The 18,970-nt window shown below is 47.5% G+C and overlaps 1 protein-coding gene across 1 annotated transcript in view; it reads left to right on the plus strand.

Annotated features, from left to right (window-relative positions):
* The first annotated feature begins 278 nt into the window (after positions 1-278).
* LOC127915628 (uncharacterized) overlaps positions 279-18,970 on the plus strand; it is a 65,453-nt gene continuing 46,761 nt past the window's right edge. The window contains exon 1 of the mRNA XM_052495849.1: positions 279-1,693. Within this exon, the coding sequence (XP_052351809.1) occupies positions 583-1,693 (1,111 nt within the window). The 5' untranslated portion in view covers positions 279-582. The remainder of the gene's footprint in view (positions 1,694-18,970) is intronic.

Here is an 18,970-nt window from a genome sequence, read left to right on the forward strand (position 1 = left end):
ATAAAAAAACCGTAATGTTGTTCATATAGTAAGGACTATATGCCGTTGCAGAGCCAGGGTGAAATTCCCCTTTAAAGTGTGAGTAGCTCTTACTCTCACACACCGGTAATGACCTTTTATAGGAAAAGCATGTGTGGTCAGTAAGACGTCATTAATTACCTGTAGCATGTTGACCATATGTAAGGCCGGCCTTCTTCAGGATAATCCTAGTTAAGAGATTATTGAGAGAGAAGGAGTGGGTAGATGGAGAGAGAGAGAGAGAAAGAGGAGAGGTGACGCGAGAGAGACAAGGAAGGACCGCACCATACAGTCTCAGAGATCGGTTTCTGTAAGAGTCCACTACGTGAGATGAGATCTGTACTCTCTCTCTCTCTACCAGTGTTTCTCTATGGTCATTCCACCGTGAATGGTCACTAACATACAGCTCATTGAGAATCTACTGTTGTAGGGAAGACTCGGAGAGTCCAGCCTCTTCAGACCAGACTTGATGGGAACATACTGTTTGGAAAGAGTGGATGACAGATTACGTGGACTGTTAGAACAATTAATCTCACAGGTGAGACAGGGAGAGACTCTGAGAAGATGATAGCATACGTGGACTGTCTGTCCACCGAGCCGGTGGTAGGAGGAGGCGTGGGGGCTCAATGCTGGAAGGGGGGCTTCAGCGAGGATGAGGACGAGCTGCTTCCGGCCTGCTCGAAAGATGTTCAAAAGATGCTTTACCTGCAGCCCAAGAGCGAGGGCAGTCTGAGACGTCGGCTGCTCACCTCCAAGATCCACCAGCAACGAGACGGACCGTGGGCGTCCAAGCCACTCGCCCGGGGACAACCGGACAACAAGGGCCTCCAGGGGCCACTACACAGACAGGACTTCCCCTACCCTGGCCCCAGCCCCCCCGGCCTGGTGCGCCACCATCGAGCAGGCTACTCCTCCAGGGGCTCCCGGCAGCACACGCATGGCCACTGCCTGACCCAGCTACGGAAGACCAGCTACTCTCCCCCCACACCCGACCATCATCCTGGGTACAGCTTCCCCCCACCACCTCTTTCTCCTCCAGGAGCAGCCAGCTACAGTCACACTGGACCTTCAGGATACCCAAACTCTGGACTCCAAGGCTACCCTCATCGTGGATCTGCTGGGTACCCCAACTCTAACCCAAGACACTGTAAGCCAGCCTACAACACCACCCCCATTAGCAGCCTTAACCCAGGACACTATAACCCAGCCTACAACACCACCCCCAGCAGCAGCCCTAACCCAGGACACTGTAACCCAGCCTACAACACCAACCCCAGCAGCAACCCTAACCCAGGACACTATAACCCAGCCTACAACACCAACCCCAGCAGCAACCCTAACCCAGGATGCCAAAACACTGCCCAAGGACACAGCAACACTTACCTCAGCTCTGGGTTTGCTCCCCCAAGACTGGGATACGGCCCTCCCTCCCTCCCAGGACCAGGCTTCAGCTCTGGGTTTGCTCCCCCAAGACTGGGATACGGCCCTCCCTCCCTCCCAGGACCAGGCTTCAGCTCTGGGTTCGCTCCCCAGTCCCAGCCCAGCCTCCCCACTCCACCACCCAAGCAGAGAAAGAGGTTCTATAACCTGCTCCGACGGCGCAGCTACAACACCAGCCAGATCCCCTTCTCACACACCCCCCTCTTACACACACCCAAACGTCAAGACTGGAGAGGTAGGCAGCACTTTTGTTTTAGATTCTGTTGTTGTTTTGTTTGTTTTGTTTTTTTTACACTGTAAAGGAGGAACGGATGAACTGAACTTTTGAATATTTTGTGAAACTCACCCTTTCACTGTAAAATGAAAATCTGGTTCCACAGGTGTTACCTGAACAACAACAAAAATTGGTTTGCCCAAACTTAGCTCCAACTTGAGAAAACATAGGCAAAAATTCAGTCAACTTAAAATGATGTGTTTGCTCAAATTGTCTCATATTTTCAGTCAAGTAGAAATTATTTTTTTTTGTGGGCATCTTACCTATAAAAAAAAGTATGTGGAACTATTTACACAAACAGTATATAAAAAAACACTGTTTTCAACTTACATGGCAATGCGTGATTACATTGAGCATGTTGATTTATACAGCTGTTTATATTCAACTTGTCCTCAACTGGGATATGAACTCCCAACTTCTTGGCTCACAGCATACCAATCATCCTGCTACTCTACCATGCCTGTGTCAATGACTAACATCACTTGTGTTACTTTGCACAGTAAATCTCCAGTTCTGTTATTAAAAGCACACTCAAGAAAAACTGTTTTATTTTTCATTGTAACATCAAAACAGAGTAGTATGCTTATACGGAGAAAAAAAACTAAATAAGCAAATTAAATCAACGATGAGAGAATTGTCAGATTAATTTATAATTGACACAGACACGTAGCAGGAAGAACTGAATGCTGTGAACCAATAGGTTGTGAGTTCAAATCTCAGGTGAAAAGATCTTGAATATAATATTTTAATAATTACAGAAAGTAGTCAAATATGTCAATTGAAAACATTTTTATTTTAAAAGTGCTTTACGTGTGTAAATAGACTTTTTAAATTCAAATTTCCGAATGATAATTTCTAGTTGAATTAACATATGACTCAAGTTGACCAAACACATCATTTTAAATTGAGTGAATTTTTGCCTACGTTTTCTGAAGTGTAAGCTAAGTTCGGGACAACTATTTTTAGTTCAGGTAACACTTAAAAGTTGAGTAAAACCCCCCCAAAAGAGGCTGTGGACTTAATAATGATTAGTTGAAACAAAACAACTAGATTTTTTTTTTTTTTTACAGTGGTACACCTGGTAAGCATTCTTGGAATGGGAGAGTCCAGATTAGCTTTGACCCAGCTCTATCCTGGTTGGCCCTCCCTCTCTCTCTCTCTTGTCTCTCTCTCTCTCGCTCTCACTCAATTCAATTCAAGGGGCTTTATTGTCATGGGAAACTGATGTTAATATTGCCAAAGCAAGTAATGTAGATAATAAACAAACATTTATATTAACAATGAACAAATGAACATTACACATTCCAAAAGAATAAAGACATTTCAAATGTCATATTATGTCTATATACAGTGTTGTAACAATGTGCAAAACTCTCTCTCTCTACCATCTCTGTCTCTCTGTCTCTCTCTATCTATCTACCATGTCTCTCTCTCTGTACTCTAATATCCAAGGGGGGTTTCTCCCCTAGATAGTCTTCTTCTCTCCTCCTACTTCCCCTTCCACTTTATATATGTATAAGGAAGGGATATGGCTAATCTAGATTAGCACGGCTACAGAGGGGAGAAGAGGTAGGAGGTACAGCAGGGCTGCTTAATCTGGATTAGGATGTAGGATGATGTCACAGAGGTTGATCGTTTACACTCCTCTTTTGGTTGTTTGTATTGAGTACAAAAGGCTGAAAAACATTAATTATTTGTATGTATATCGCAGTCTAACGTAGTGTGTGTGTGTCTGGGGATATAAGTGTGTGTGTGTGTGTGTGTGTGTCTGGGGATATAAGTGTGTGTGGCTACAGTGCTGAACACATCATGACTCACTGGGACTGGTCTACACACGCACACACACACGCACGCACGCACGCACGCACGCACGCACGCACACACAAACACACACACACACACACACACACACACACACACACACACACACACACACACACACACACACACACACACACACACACACACACACACACACACACACACACACACACACTCCAGAGCAGTCGAATTCAATCCCTTGTCAGAGGGACCCCAATTTTGGACAGAATTTCTCGGGAACATTTCTTTTTGGGGGGACCAATACATTTCAATTAAATTACATCTATTTTTTTAAATAGTTTGTATATTGTCCCATAACATAATGTGTACTCTTAATGTTTGGTTCCCCAAAAAACAAAAACATTTGTTGTGTTATTTTTTAACACTAGGTGTGGCGACCCCGACTTTCAGTACCACTGCTGCAGAGAGATGAAGTGTTCACAGTCAGTAGTGGGTCCACACGGGGAGAGCAGTAAACATGTCTAATTCTAGGTATGTAGGTTAAGTGACAAACAAGCTTTAGTTTCCAACAACTACTGTCACTCAGATATACATTGTCTGCTAGCTACTGACCTGTGAGTGTGTTCTTGGCCAGCCACAGCACAGGCATTTAATGATTCTAGCTAGCAATGCTAATTTCAATGGCTTTCAATAACCATGATGCCTACTGATGCTAACTCCTATGGTTCTAATAACGATGAGGATTGTAATGCTAATTACTTTCAACCTCCAGCTGTACCCCCTCTAGCACCAGGGGTCAACACAACTGAAATGTTTTATTTTTTGTTGCCACATATTTATTAAACATTAAAAAATGAGTGTGACTTTTTATCACAACCCGGGTCTCTTGGGAAGTGACAAAGAGCTCTTATAGGACCGGGGCATAAATAATAATATAATAATAATCAATAATTTAGCTCTTTATTTTACTATCTTACATATAAAACCTTATTTGTTCACCGAAACTTGTGAATAACTCACCACAGGTTAATGAGAAGGGTGTCTTTGAAAGGATGCACATAACTCTGCAATGTTGTGTTGTATTGGAGAGAGTCTCAGTCTTAAATCATTTTCCACACACAGTCTGTGCCTGTATTTAGTTTACATGCTAGTGAGGGCCGAGAATCCTCTCTCTTGCAAAGGGCATCAGTGTCTTAACAGTGCGATTTGCCAAGGCAGGATCCTCTGAGCGCAGCCCTATCCAGAAATCTGCCAGTGGCTTCTGATTAAATTCGATTTTCACAGAACCACTTTTTGCGATTTCGATGAGGCTCTTGTTCAGAAATCGGTAAGTGGACTGGAGTCAGGGCATGAAAGGGATAACAAATCCAGTTGTTTGTGTCATCTGTTTTGGGAAAGTACCTGCGTTACTGCGCACCAAACTCACTCAGGTGCTTCGCTATATAACATTTGACGTTGTCCGTAAGCTTGAGTTCATTTGCACACTAAAAATCATACAATGATGGAAAGACCTGTGTGTTGTCCTTGTTAATGTAGACAGAGAAGAGCTACACCTTCTTAATCATAGCCTCAATTTTGTCCCGCTCATTGAATATAGTTGCAGAGAGTCCCTGTAATCCTAGATTCAGATCATTCAGGCAAGAAAAAACATCACCCAAATACGTTTGGCTACATACGGACCGTTAGTGGAATTTCCACGAGAGAGTAACGGTTAATGTGATTGGATGTTAATTATTTGACTGGGATACCTGTATTTGACATTGTGTTGTTATTTCGCTGAACACTAGATGGTTGAATTAGATTTTTCGTAGTGAAACGATGCTACTCAGAAAAGAAAAATGTATAGCCCCGTTGGAAAATATAAATTTGACTGTTTGAAAATGTGGAGAAAAAAAAATGTGTAGGCGTGCTGAAAGTCTGTTGTCAATTTGTTTGCTGTGAAATAGCATTGTATCTAGTAGAGGTCGACCGATTAATCGGAATGGCCGATTAATTAGGGCCGGTTTCAAGTTTTCATAACAATCGGAAATTGGTATATTTCGACACCGATTTGTCCGATTTTTATTTTATTTATCCTTTACTTAACCAGGCAAGTCAGTTAACAACACATTCTTATTTTCAATGACGGAACCTAGGAACGGTGGGTTAACTGCCTCGTTCAGGGGCAGAATAACAGATTTGTACCTTGTCAGCTCGGGGATTCAATCTTGCAACCTTACAGTTAACTAGTCCAACGCTCTAACCACCTGATAACCACTCCACGAGGAGCCTGTCTGTTACGTGAATGCAGTAAGAAGCCAAGTTAAATTGCTAGCTAGCATTAAACTTGTAAAAAACAATCAATCAATCATAATCACTAGTTAACTACACATGGTTGATGATATTACTAGTTCATCTAGCGTGTCCTGCGTTGCATATAATCGATGAGGTGCGTATTCGCGAAAAAGGACTGTCTTGCTCCAACGTGTACCTAACCATAAAAATCAATGCCTTTCTTAAAATCAATACACAGAAGTATCTATTTTTAAACCTGCATATTTAGCTAAAGGAAATTTAGGTTAGCAGGCAATTTTAACCAGGTGAAATTGTGTCAGTTCTCTTGCATTCATTGCACGCAGAGTCAGGGTATATGCAACAGTTTGGGCCACCTAATTTGCCCGAATTTTACGTAATTATGACATTACATTGAAGGTTGTGCAATGTAACAGGAATATTTAGACTTATGGATGCCACCCGTTAGATAAAGTATTTCCGTCTTTCACTGAAAGAATAAAAGTCTTGTTTTCGAGATGATAGTTTCCGGATTCGATCATATTAATGACCTAAGGCTCGTATTGCTGTGTGTTATTATGTTATAATTAAGTCTATGATTTGATAGAGCAGTCTGACTGAGCGGTGGTAGGCAGCAGCAGGCTCGTAAGCATTCATTCAAACAGCACTTACGTGCGTTTTCCAGCAACTCTTCCTTGTGCTTCAAGCATTGAGCTGTTTATGACTTCAAGTCTATCAAGTCCCGAGGTTAGGCTGGTGTAACCGATGTGAAATGGCTAGCTAGTTAGCGGGGTGCGCGCTAATAGCGTTTCAAATGTCACTCGCTCTGAGACTTGGAGTAGTTGTTCCCCGCGGCTTTTGTGGAGCGATGGGTTCCCGGTTCGAGCCCAGGTAGGGGCGAGGAGAGGGACAGAAGCTATACTGTTACACTGGCAATACTAAAGTGCCTATAAGAACATCCAATAGTCAAAGCTATATGAAATACAAATCGTATAGAGAGAAATTCCTATAATAACTACAACCTAAAACTTCTTACCTGGGAATATTGAAGACTCATCTTAAAAGGAATCACCAGCTTTCATAGGTTCTCATGTTCTGAGTAAGGAACTGAAACATTAGCTTTTTTACATGGCACATATTGCACTTTTACTTTCTTCTCCAACACTTTGTTTTTGCATTATATTTAAACCAAATTGAACATGTTTCGTTTTATTTGAGGCTAAATAGATTTTATTTATGTATTATATTAAGTTAAAAATAAGTGTTCATTCAGTATTGTTGTAATTGTCATTATTACAAATATTTTTTTTTTAAATCGGCTGATTAATCGGTATCTGCTTTTTTGGGGGGTCCTACAATAATCGGTATCGGCGTTGAAAAATCATAATCGATCGACCTCTAGTATCTAGTCAAACACAATTTTGTCCAGATGTTTACTAAGGCTTGATAACAGGCAAATTGGGCGTCAATTTGAGCCAGTAAAGGGGGCTTTACTATTCTTGGGTAGTGGAATGACTTTAGCTTCCCTCCAGGCCTGAGGGCACACGCTCTCTAGTAGGTTTAAATTGAAGATGTGGCAAATATCAATGGCAATATCGTCCGATATTATCCTCAGTAATTTTCCATCCAGATTGTCAGACCCCAGTGGCTTGTCATTGTTGATAGACAACAATAATATTTCCACCTCTTCCATACTGACTTTACGGAAGTCAAAAGAACGATTGATAAATACTTATTTTCCACCATAATTTGCAAATAAATTCATTACAAATCCTACAATGTGATTTTCAGGTTTTTTTTCCTAATTTTGTCTGTCATAGTTGAAGTGTACCTATGATGAAAATTACAGGCCTCTCTCATCTTTTTAAGTGGGAGAACTTGCACAATTGGTGGCTGACTAAATACGTTTTGCCCCACTGTACTTGGATGTGTAGTGTCAGTGTTTGTTTCTGACGTTTGCTTATCTTGCCAAAGAAAAAGTCATTAAAGTAGTTGACAATATCAGTGGGCTTTGTGGTGAATGAGCCATCTGATTCAATGAATGATGGAACCGAGTTGGCTTTCTTTTCTCCAAAATGTCATTTAAGTTGGCTCAAAGTTTTTTACTATCATTCTCTATGTAATTGATCTTTGTTTCATAGTGTAGTTTCTTCTTTTCATTCAGTTTAGCCACATGGTGTCTTGATTTGCAGTACATTTGCCAATTGCCTTTTGCCACATCCATCTCAACCATACCATTTTACAATTCCTCATCAATCCAAGGTGATTTAACAGTGTTTACAAATAATTTTCTTAATGGGTACGAGCTTATTAGTAACTGGAATAAGCAATTTCATAAATGTGTCAAGTGCAGCGTCTGGTTGCTCCTCATTACACACCACAGACCAGCAGTGTCTGGTTGCTCCTCATTACACACCACAGACCAGCAACTATTCTTTACATCATCAACATATGAATCACTACAAGACTTATTGTGTGACCTCTTATACACTATATTAGGCCCAGCCTGACCTCTTATACTCTATATTAGGCCCAGCCTTTGGAACTGTGGTTTTCCTATATATGGCTACTCTATTGTGATCACTACATCCTATGGATTTGGATACTGCTTTAATTTGTTTATTTTTTTTTAAATTTTACCTTTATTTAACTAGGCAAGTCAGTTAAGAACATATTCTTATTTTCAATGACGGCCTGGGAACAGTGGGTTAACTGCCTGTTCAGGGGCAGAACGACAGATTCTGTCAGATTCTTGTCAGCTCGGGGGTTTGAACTCACAACCTTCCGGTTAATAGTCCAACGCTCTAACCACTAGGCTACGCTGCCGCCCTAATGCTAATTTCTGCAGCATTAGTAAAGATGTGATCAATACATGTTGATGATTTCATTCCATTGCTTGATGAAAGCCAGTCGGTATTTAAATCACCCCAAAAAATATACTTCTCTGTTATCAAGCACTTCACATACATTATCAAGCATTTCACACAAATTATCCATGTACTGACTAGCACTTGGTGGTCTATAGTGGCTTCCCACAAGAATGGGCTTTCGGTGAGACAGATTAACCTATACCCATATTACTTCAACAATATTTAACATTTGACCATCTCTAAGCCTTACAGGAATGTGGTTCTGAATATCGACCGCAACACCTCCCCCATTGGCATTTCTGTCTTTTCTGTAGATGTTATAAACATTTATTGCTACCACTGTATCATCAAAGTATTATATAAGTGAGTTTCAGAGATAGGCAGAATATGAATGTTATCTGTTATAAGCAAGGTTTTGATTTCATGGAACTATGTCACTCCTACGACACTAATAATGATGCTGCTACTGATGCTAACTCCTATAACACTAATAATGATGATGCTACTGATGCTAACCCCTATGACACCAATAATGATGATTCTACTGATCCTAACTCCTATGACACCAATAATGATAATGGTACTGATACTAACTCCTATGGCTCTAATAATGAGGATGCTAATGATGCAAATTCCTACGGCACTAATAATGATGATGTTACTGATGCTAACTCCTATTTAACGTATAATGATGAGGCTACTGATGCTAACTCCTATGGCACTAATAATGAGGATGCTAATGATGCTAACTCCCATGGCACTAATAATGAGGATTCTAATGATGCTAACTCCTATGGCACTAATAATGAGGATGCTAATGATGCTAACTCCTATGGCACTAATAATGAGGATGCTAATGATGCAACTTCCTACGGCACTAATAATGATGATGTTACTGATGCTAACTCATATTTAACGTATAATGATGACGCTACTGATGCTAACTCCTATGGCACTAATAATGAGGATGCTAATGATGCTAACTCCCATGGCACTAATAATGAGGATTCTAATGATGCTAACTCCTATGGCACTAATAATGAGGATGCTACTGATGCTAACTCCTATGACACTAATAATGATGATGTTTCTGGTGCTAACTCCTATGACACCAATAATGATGATTCTGCTGATGCTAACTCCTATGGCACTAATAACAAGGATGCTAATGATGCTAACTCCTATGCCACTAATAATGAGGATGCTAATGATGCAAATTCCTACGGCACTAATAATGATGATGTTACTGATGCTAACTCCTATTTAACGTATAATGATGAGGCTACTGATGCTAACTCCTATGGCACTAATAATGAGGATGCTAATGATGCTAACTCCCATGGCACTAATAATGAGGATTCTAATGATGCAAATTCCTACGGCACTAATAATGATGATGTTACTGATGCTAACTGCTATTTAACGTATAATGATGACGCTACTGATGCTAACTCCTATGGCACTAATAATGAGGATGCTAATGATGCTAACTCCCATGGCACTAATAATGAGGATGCTACTGATGCTAACTCCTATGACACTAATAATGATGATGTTTCTGGTGCTAACTCCTATGACACCAATAATGATGATTCTGCTGATGCTAACTCCTATGGCACTAATAACAAGGATGCTAATGATGCTAACTCCTATGCCACTAATAAATAGGATGCTACAGATGTTAACTCCTATGGCACTAATAATGATGATGCTACTGATGCTAACACCAATGGCACTAATAATGAGGATGCTAATGATGCTAACTCCCATGGCACTATTAATGATGATGCTAATGATGCTAACTCCTACGGCGCTAATAATGATGACGCTACTGATGCTAACTCCTATGGCACTAATATTGATGATGCTACTCATGCTAACTCCTATGGCACTAATAATGAGGATGCTAAAGATGCTAACTCCCTTGGCACTAACAATGATGATGCTAATGATGCTAACTCCTACGGCACGAATAATGATGACGCTACTCATGCTAACTCCTATGGCACTAATAATGATGATGCTACTGATGCTAGTAATGAAGATGATATTAATGCTACCGTTTTTGTCTACTAGTGATAAAGCTACTGATAACTACACTGTCATAATATAACATTTTATTGTAGATTATTTCATGCGTGACATTTCTGAAGTTTCTGTAATAAAAATGACATTAGCCTCGTCCCAGTCAGTGAACATATTTATAACATGACTAAAACTGGTGTCCTAGTTACACTACTGTAACTGGCACAAGCTTGGCTGGAGGTGTGTGTCTGTGCGTGTGTGCGGGTGTGTGTGCAGGTGCATGTGCGTGTGTGTGTGCGTGTGTGTGTGTGTGTGTGTGTGTGTGTGTGTATAATGCAGTATCTTAGGATGACCTTGATCACTGGAGCTCTACACACAAAACAAACAAAAAAACATACTGGACTCCTGCCAACACTCTGCAGTGTGTGTGTGTACACATACATGTGCTTCCGAACATGTGTGTTTGTGTGTGTGTGTGTGTGTGTGTGTGTGTGTGTGTGTGTGTGTGTGTGTGTGTGTGTGTGTGTGTGTGTGTGTGTGTGTGTGTGTGTGTGTGTGTGTGTGTGTGTGTGTGTGTGTGCGTGCGTGTGTGTGTGTAGTCTCAGCAGATCAAAAAATGGTTTCTTCCTTCACCACTTGCCAGATGTCCCAACCAGGACTGTTACTGTGGCAGATTCAGATCTGTCTCTATCTGCTCTGCTCTGTGTGTGTGTGTCTGTGTGTGTGTGTGTGTGTGTGTGTGTGTGTGTGTGTGTGTGTGTGTGTGTGTGTGTGTGTGTGTGTGTGTGTGTGTGTGTGTGTGTGTGTGTGTGTGTGTGTGTGTGTGTGTGTGTGTGTGGGGGTGCAGGGCAGGTGGGTGCGGGTGGGTGTGTGGGGGGTTGGCATGGTCTCTATGGTGATGAGACAAGCTGCCGGTTTGGATGAAACATCCATCACTGGGAGGGATGGGCATTGTGGAGTTTCACTATTATGGGTGCGGAGAGGGAGGTAGAATGGGTGGGGAGAGGGAGGTAGAATGGGTGGGGAGAGGGAGGTAGAATGGGTGGGGAGAGGAAGGATAGAATGGGTGGGGAGAGGGAGGTAGAATGGGTGGGGAGAGGGAGGGTAGAATGGGTGCGGAGAGGGAGGTAGAATGGGTGGGGAGAGGGAGGATAGAATGGGTGGGGAGAGGGAGGTAGAATGGGTGGGGAGAGGAAGGATAGAATGGGTGGGGAGAGGGAGGTAGAATGGGTGCGGAGAGGGAGGTAGAATGGGTGGGGAGAGGGAGGGTAGAATGGGTGGGGAGAGGGAGGATAGAATGGGTGGGGAGAGGGAGGTAGAATGGGTGGGGAGAGGGAGGATAGAATGGGTGGGGAGAGGGAGGGTAGAATGGGTGGGGAGAGGGAGGTAGAATGGGTGGGGAGAGGGAGGGTAGAATGGGTGGGGAGAGGGAGGGTAGAATGGGTGGGGAGAGGGAGGGTAGAATGGGTGGGGAGAGGGAGGGTAGAATGGGTGGGGAGAGGGAGGATAGAATGGGTGGGGAGAGGGAGGTAGAATGGGTGGGGAGAGGGAGGATAGAATGGGTGGGGAGAGGGAGGATAGAATGGGTGGGGAGAGGGAGGGTAGAATGGGTGGGGAGAGGGAGGGTAGAATGGGTGGGGAGAGGGAGGATAGAATGGGGGGGGAGAGGGAGGGTAGAAGGGGTGGGGAGAGGGAGGTAGAATGGGTGGGGAGAGGGAGGATAGAATGGGTGGGGAGAGGGAGGATAGAATGGGTGGGGAGAGGGAGGGTAGAATGGGTGGGGAGAGGGAGGATAGAATGGGTGGGGAGAGGGAGGTAGAATGGGTGGGGAGAGGGAGGATAGAATGGGTGGGGAGAGGGAGGTAGAATGGGTGGGGAGAGGAAGGATAGAATGGGTGGGGAGAGGAAGGATAGAATGGGTGGGGAGACGGAGTTAGAATGGGTGGGGAGAGGAAGGATAGAATGGGTGCGGAGAGGGAGGTAGAATGGGTGGGGAGAGGGAGGGTAGAATGGGTGGTGAGAGGGAGAGGGAGGCTAGAATGGGTGGGGAGAGGGAGGATAGAATGGGTGGGGAGAGGGAGGATAGAATGGGTGGGGAGAGGAAGGATAGAATGGGTGCGGAGAGGGAGGGTAGAATGGGTGGGGAGAGGGAGAGGGAGGCTAGAATGGGTGGGGAGAGGAAGGATAGAACGGGTGGGGAGAGGAAGGATAGAATGGGTGGGGAGAGGGAGGTAGAATGGGTGGGGAGAGGGAGGATAGAATGGGTGGGGAGAGGGAGGTAGAATGGGTGGGGAGAGGGAGGATAGAATGGGTGGGGAGAGGGAGAGTAGAATGGGTGGGGAGAGGGAGGGTAGAATGGGTGGGGAGAGGGAGGATAGAATGGGTGGGGAGAGGGAGGTAGAATGGGTGGGGAGAGGGAGGATAGAATGGGTGGGGAGAGGGAGAGGGAGGGTAGAATGGGTGTGGAGAGGGAGGGTAGAAGGGGCGGAGAGGGAGGATAGAATGGGTGGGGAGAGGGAGAGGAGGGTAGAATGGGTGGGGAGAGGGAGGGTAGAATGGGTGGGGAGAGGGAGGTAGAATGGGTGGGGAGAGGAGGATAGAATGGGTGGGGAGAGGGAGGATAGAATGGGTGGGGAGAGGGATGATAGAATGGGTGGGGAGAGGAGGATAGAATGGGTGGGGAGAGGGAGGATAGAATGGGTGGGGAGAGGGAGGATAGAATGGGTGGGGAGAGGGAGGGTAGAATGGGTGGGGAGAGGGAGGGTAGAATGGGTGGGGAGAGGGAGGGTAGAATGGGTGGGGAGAGGGAGGGAAGAATGGGTGGGGAGAGGAGGGTAGAATGGGTGGGGAGAGGGAGGTAGAACGGGTGGGGAGAGGAAGGATAGAATGGGTGGGGAGAGGAAGGATAGAACGGGTGGGGAGAGGAAGGATAGAATGGGTGGGGAGAGGGAGGTAGAATGGGTGGGGAGAGGAGGATAGAATGGGTGGGGAGAGGAGGTAGAATGGGTGGGGAGAGGGAGGATAGAATGGGTGGGGAGAGGGAGGTAGAATGGGTGGGGAGAGGAAGGATAGAATGGGTGGGGAGAGGAAGGATAGAATGGGTGGGGAGACGGAGTTAGAATGGGTGGGGAGAGGAAGGATAGAATGGGTGCGGAGAGGGAGGTAGAATGGGTGGGGAGAGGGAGGGTAGAATGGGTGGTGAGAGGGAGAGGGAGGCTAGAATGGGTGGGGAGAGGGAGGATAGAATGGGTGGGGAGAGGAAGGATAGAATGGGTGGGGAGAGGGAGGATAGAATGGGTGGGGAGAGGAAGGATAGAATGGGTGCGGAGAGGAGGGTAGAATGGGTGGGGAGAGGAGAGGAGGCTAGAATGGGTGGGGAGAGGGAGGGTAGAATGGGTGGGGAGAGGAGGATAGAATGGGTGGGGAGAGGGAGGATAGAATGGTTGGGGAGAGGAGGGTAGAATGGGTGGGGAGAGGGAGGATAGAATGGGTGGGGAGAGGAAGGATAGAATGGGTGGGGAGAGGGAGGATAGAATGGGTGGGGAGAGGGAGGATAGAATGGGTGGGGAGAGGGAGGGTAGAATGGGTGGGGAGAGGGAGGGTAGAATGGGTGGGGAGAGGGAGAGGGAGGCTAGAATGGGTGGGGAGAGGGAGGGTAGAATGGGTGGGGAGAGGGAGGGTAGAATGGGTGGGGAGAGGGAGGGTAGAATGGGTGGGGAGAGGGAGGGTAGAATGGGTGGGGAGAGGGAGGTAGAATGGGTGGGGAGAGGGAGGGTAGAATGGGTGGGGAGAGGGAGGGTAGAATGGGTGGGGTGAGGGAGGATAGAATGGGTGGGGAGAGGGAGGATAGAATGGGTGGGGAGAGGGAGGATAGAATGGGTGGGGAGAGGGAGGGTAGAATGGGTGGGGAGAGGGAGAGGGAGGCTAGAATGGGTGGGGAGAGGGAGGATAGAATGGGTGGGGAGAGGAAGGATAGAATGGGTGGGGAGAGGGAGGATAGAATGGGTGGGGAGAGGGAGGGTAGAATGGGTGGGGAGAGGAAGGATAGAATGGGTGGGGAGAGGGAGGGTAGAATGGGTGGGGAGAGGGAGGGTAGAATGGGTGGGGAGAGGGAGGGTAGAATGGGTGGAGAGAGGGAGGGTAGAATGGGTGGGGAGAGGGAGGGTAGAATAGGTGGGGAGAGGGAGAGGGAGGGTAGAATGGGTGGGGGAGGGAGGGTAGAATGGGTGGGGAGAGGGAGGGTAGAATGGGTGGGGAGAGGGAGGGTAGAATGGGTGGGGAGAGGAGAGGGAGGGTGGAATGGGTGGGGAGAGGGAGGGTAGAATGGGTGGGGAGAGAGAGGGTAGAATGGGTGGGGAGAGGGAGAGGGAGGGTAGAATGGGTGGGGAGAGAGAGGGTAGAATGGGTGGGGAGAGGAGAGGGAGGGTAGAATGGGTGGGGAGAGGGAGAGGGAGGGTAGAATGGGTGGGGAGAGGGAGGGTAGAATGGGTGGGGAGAGGGAGGGTAGAATGGGTGGGGAGAGGGAGGGTAGAATGGGTGGGGAGAGGGAGAGGGAGGGTAGAATGGGTGGGGAGAGGGAGGGTAGAATGGGTGGGGAGAGGGAGGGTAGAAGGGGTGGGGAGAGGGAGGGTAGAATGGGTGGGGAGAGGGAGGGTAGAATGGGTGGGGAGAGGGAGAGGGAGGGTAGAATGGGTGGGGAGAGGGAGAGGGAGGGTAGAATGGGTGGGGAGAGGGAGAGGGAGGGTAGAATGGGTTGGGAGAGAGAGGGTAGAATGGGTGGGGAGAGGGAGAGGGAGGGTAGAATGGGTGGGGAGAGGAGAGGGAGGGTAGAATGGGTGGGGAGAGGGAGGGTAGAATGGGTGGGGAGAGGGAGGGTAGAATGGGTGGGGAGAGGGAGGGTAGAATGGGTGGGGAGAGGAGAGGGAGGGTAGAATGGGTGGGGAGAGGGAGAGGGAGGGTAGAATAGGTGGGGAGAGGGAGAGGGAGGGTAGAATGGGTGGGGAGAGAGAGGGAGGGTAGAATGGGTGGGGAGAGAGAGGGTAGAATGGGAGGGGAGAGGGAGAGGGAGGGTAGAATGGGTGGGGAGAGGGAGAGGGAGGGTAGAATGGGTGGGGAGAGGGAGAGGGAGGGTAGAATGGGTGGGGAGAGGGAGGGTAGAATGGGTGGGGAGAGGGAGAGGGAGGGTGGAATGGGTGGGGAGAGGGAGGGTAGAATGGGTGGGGAGAGAGGGGTAGAATGGGTGGGGAGAGGGAGAGGGAGGGTAGAATGGGTGGGGAGAGAGAGGGTAGAATGGGTGGGGAGAGGGAGAGGGAGGGTAGAAGGGGTGGGGAGAGGGAGAGGGAGGGTAGAATGGGTGGGGAGAGGGAGGGTAGAATGGGTGGGGAGAGGAGGGTAGAATGGGTGGGGAGAGGGAGGGTAGAATGGGTGGGGAGAGGGAGAGGAGGGTAGAATGGGTGGGGAGAGGGAGGGTAGAATGGGTGGGGAGAGGAGGGTAGAATGGGTGGGGAGAGGGAGGGTAGAATGGGTGGGGAGAGGAGAGGGAGGGTAGAATGGGTGGGGAGAGGGAGAGGGAGGGTAGAATAGGTGGGGAGAGGAGAGGGGAGGGTAGAATGGGTGGGGAGAGGGAGAGGGAGGGTAGAATGGGTTGGGAGAGAGAGGGTAGAATGGGTGGGGAGAGGGAGAGGGAGGGTAGAATGGGTGGGGAGAGGGAGGGTAGAATGGGTGGGGAGAGGGAGGGTAGAATGGGTGGGGAGAGGAGGGTAGAATGGGTGGGGAGAGGGAGGGTAGAATGGGTGGGGAGAGGGAGAGGGAGGGTAGAATGGGTGGGGAGAGGGAGATGGAGGGTAGAATAGGTGGGGAGAGGGAGAGGGAGGGTAGAATGGGTGGGGAGAGAGAGGAGGAGGGTAGAATGGGTGGGGAGAGAGAGGGTAGAATGGGTGGGGAGAGGGAGAGGGAGGGTAGAATGGGTGGGGAGAGGGAGAGGGAGGGTAGAATGGGTGGGGAGAGGGAGGGTAGAATGGGTGGGGAGAGGGAGGGTAGAATGGGACGGAGGGATGAGGGAGGGAGGGAGGGAGGAAGGGAGGGACGGACGGACAGAGGGAGGGACGGAGTGAGGGAGGGAGGGAGGGAGGGCCGGAGGGAGGGATGGAGCGAGGGAGGGAGGGAGGGACGGACGGAGGGAGGAGAAGAGTGGTGCAGTGTGAGTCGCGTGGCAGTGCTTTACCTCGATCTCTTCACAGCACATCCTCCTCTCCACCTCCTCCTCCTCTTTTTTTCTCGCCACACCTCTAATAGAGGAGCGACCGGGAGTCCTTTTCATCCATCCCTGTGATAACACACACATCACACCTCAGCCTCAGTCATGGTGTTCATCAGCTTGGCTCTCAAGTCTGTCCTGAAGTACTTCAACAGGAGCCACAGCGGTAAGACACTGTGTGACTGTTCTGTGACAGGGGTGTGTTATAGGGGTTTGTCTCTGTGAGCAGGCAGATCAGGGGTGTGTTATAGGGGTTTGTCTCTGTGAGCAGGCAGATCAGGGGTGTGTTATAGGGGTTTGTCTCTGTGAGCAGGCAGATCAGGGGTGTGTTATAGGGTTTGTCTCTGTGAGCAGGCAGATCAGGGGGTGTTATAGGGGTTTGTCTCTGTGAGCAGGCAGATCAGGGGTGTGTTATAGGGTCTTGTCTCTGTGAGCAGGCAGATCAGGGGTGTGTTATAGGGGTTTGTCTCTGTGAGCAGGCAGATCAGGGGTGTGTTATAGGGGTTTGTCTCTGTGAGCAGGCAGATCAGGGTGTGTTATAGGGGTTTGTCTCTGTGAGCAGGCAGATCAGGGGTGTGTTATAGGGGTTTGTCTCTGTGAGCAGGCAGATCAGGGGTGTGTTATAGGGGTTTGTCTCTGTGAGCAGGCAGATCAGGGGTGTGTTATAGGGGTTTGTCTCTGTGAGCAGGCAGATCAGGGGTGTGTTATAGGGGTTTGTCTCTGTGAGCAGGCAGATCAGGGGTGTTATAGGGTTTGTCTCTGTGAGCAGGCAGATCAGGGGTGTTATAGGGGTTTGTCTCTGTGAGCAGGCAGATCAGGGGTGTGTTATAGGGGTTTGTCTCTGTGAGCAGGCAGATCAGGGGTGTGTTAGGGGTTTGTCTCTGTGAGCAGGCAGATCAGGGGTGTGTTATAGGGGTTTGTCTCTGTGAGCAGGCAGATCAGGGGTGTGTTAGGGTTTGTCTCTGTGAGCAGGCAGATCAGGGGTGTGTTATAGGGGTTTGTCTCTGTGAGCAGGCAGATCAGGGGTGTGTTAGGGGTTTGTCTCTGTGAGCAGGCAGATCAGGGGTGTGTTAGGGGTTTGTCTCTGTGAGCAGGCAGATCAGGGGTGTGTTATAGGGGTTTGTCTCTGTGAGCAGGCAGATCAGGGGTGTGTTAGGGGTTTGTCTCTGTGAGCAGGCAGATCAGGGGTGTGTTATAGGGTTTGTCTCTGTGAGCAGGCAGATCAGGGGTGTGTTATAGGGGTTTGTCTCTGTGAGCAGGCAGATCAGGGGTGTGTTCGGGGTTTGTCTCTGTGAGCAGGCAGATCAGGGGTGTGTTATAGGGGTTTGTCTCTGTGAGCAGGCAGATCAGGGGTGTGTTATAGGGGTTTGTCTCTGTGAGCAGGCAGATCGCTCAACAGTGACTTCGAAAATTGGACGTCTATCCATGTCCTGAGGACGTCAGTTAACGCCTTCTTGACAGGCCACTAGAAAACTTGGGTGTAAATTCCCAAGTAGCTCACACAGTCTCACCAGATCAGTATTAGACATTCTTCCATTTTTTCTCAAACGTCATATTTCGAAGTTCGTTTTTAAATGTTTAAGGTTTAGGCATTAACTCCGGATGATTAAGGTTTGGGATTGGCTTAAAACAAAAACATAAACGCTCTATCTCTGGGTTCAAACATGACACCCTTAAGGTTAAGCATCATCTCAGAATGGTTAAGGTAAGGGTTACGGTTTTGAATAGGCTTTAAAACTCATCTTTAAAACATGACACCCTTTTGCACCAGTGGCAGTGCTAACTGATGCCCCTATTGTCCGGTTTCCGCGATGGGACGTCACACATGGATGGACGTCGAAATTTGACTTGTATCACTGGTGTCCTGGCTGGTTGACTGTTTGATCCCAGTGTTAGTCATTTGTATTTATTTATTTACTTATTTTCCCTATCCCAAACGTTAACCCTTCGCAGTGACTTCCTAAACGTAATATTTTACCCTACCAAAAACCTTAACCTTCTAAATGTGATGTTTGTGAGACCTAATTAGTGTGA

Source organism: Oncorhynchus keta, chromosome 35 (assembly GCF_023373465.1).
Source record: "Oncorhynchus keta strain PuntledgeMale-10-30-2019 chromosome 35, Oket_V2, whole genome shotgun sequence".
NCBI lineage: Eukaryota > Metazoa > Chordata > Actinopteri > Salmoniformes > Salmonidae > Oncorhynchus > Oncorhynchus keta.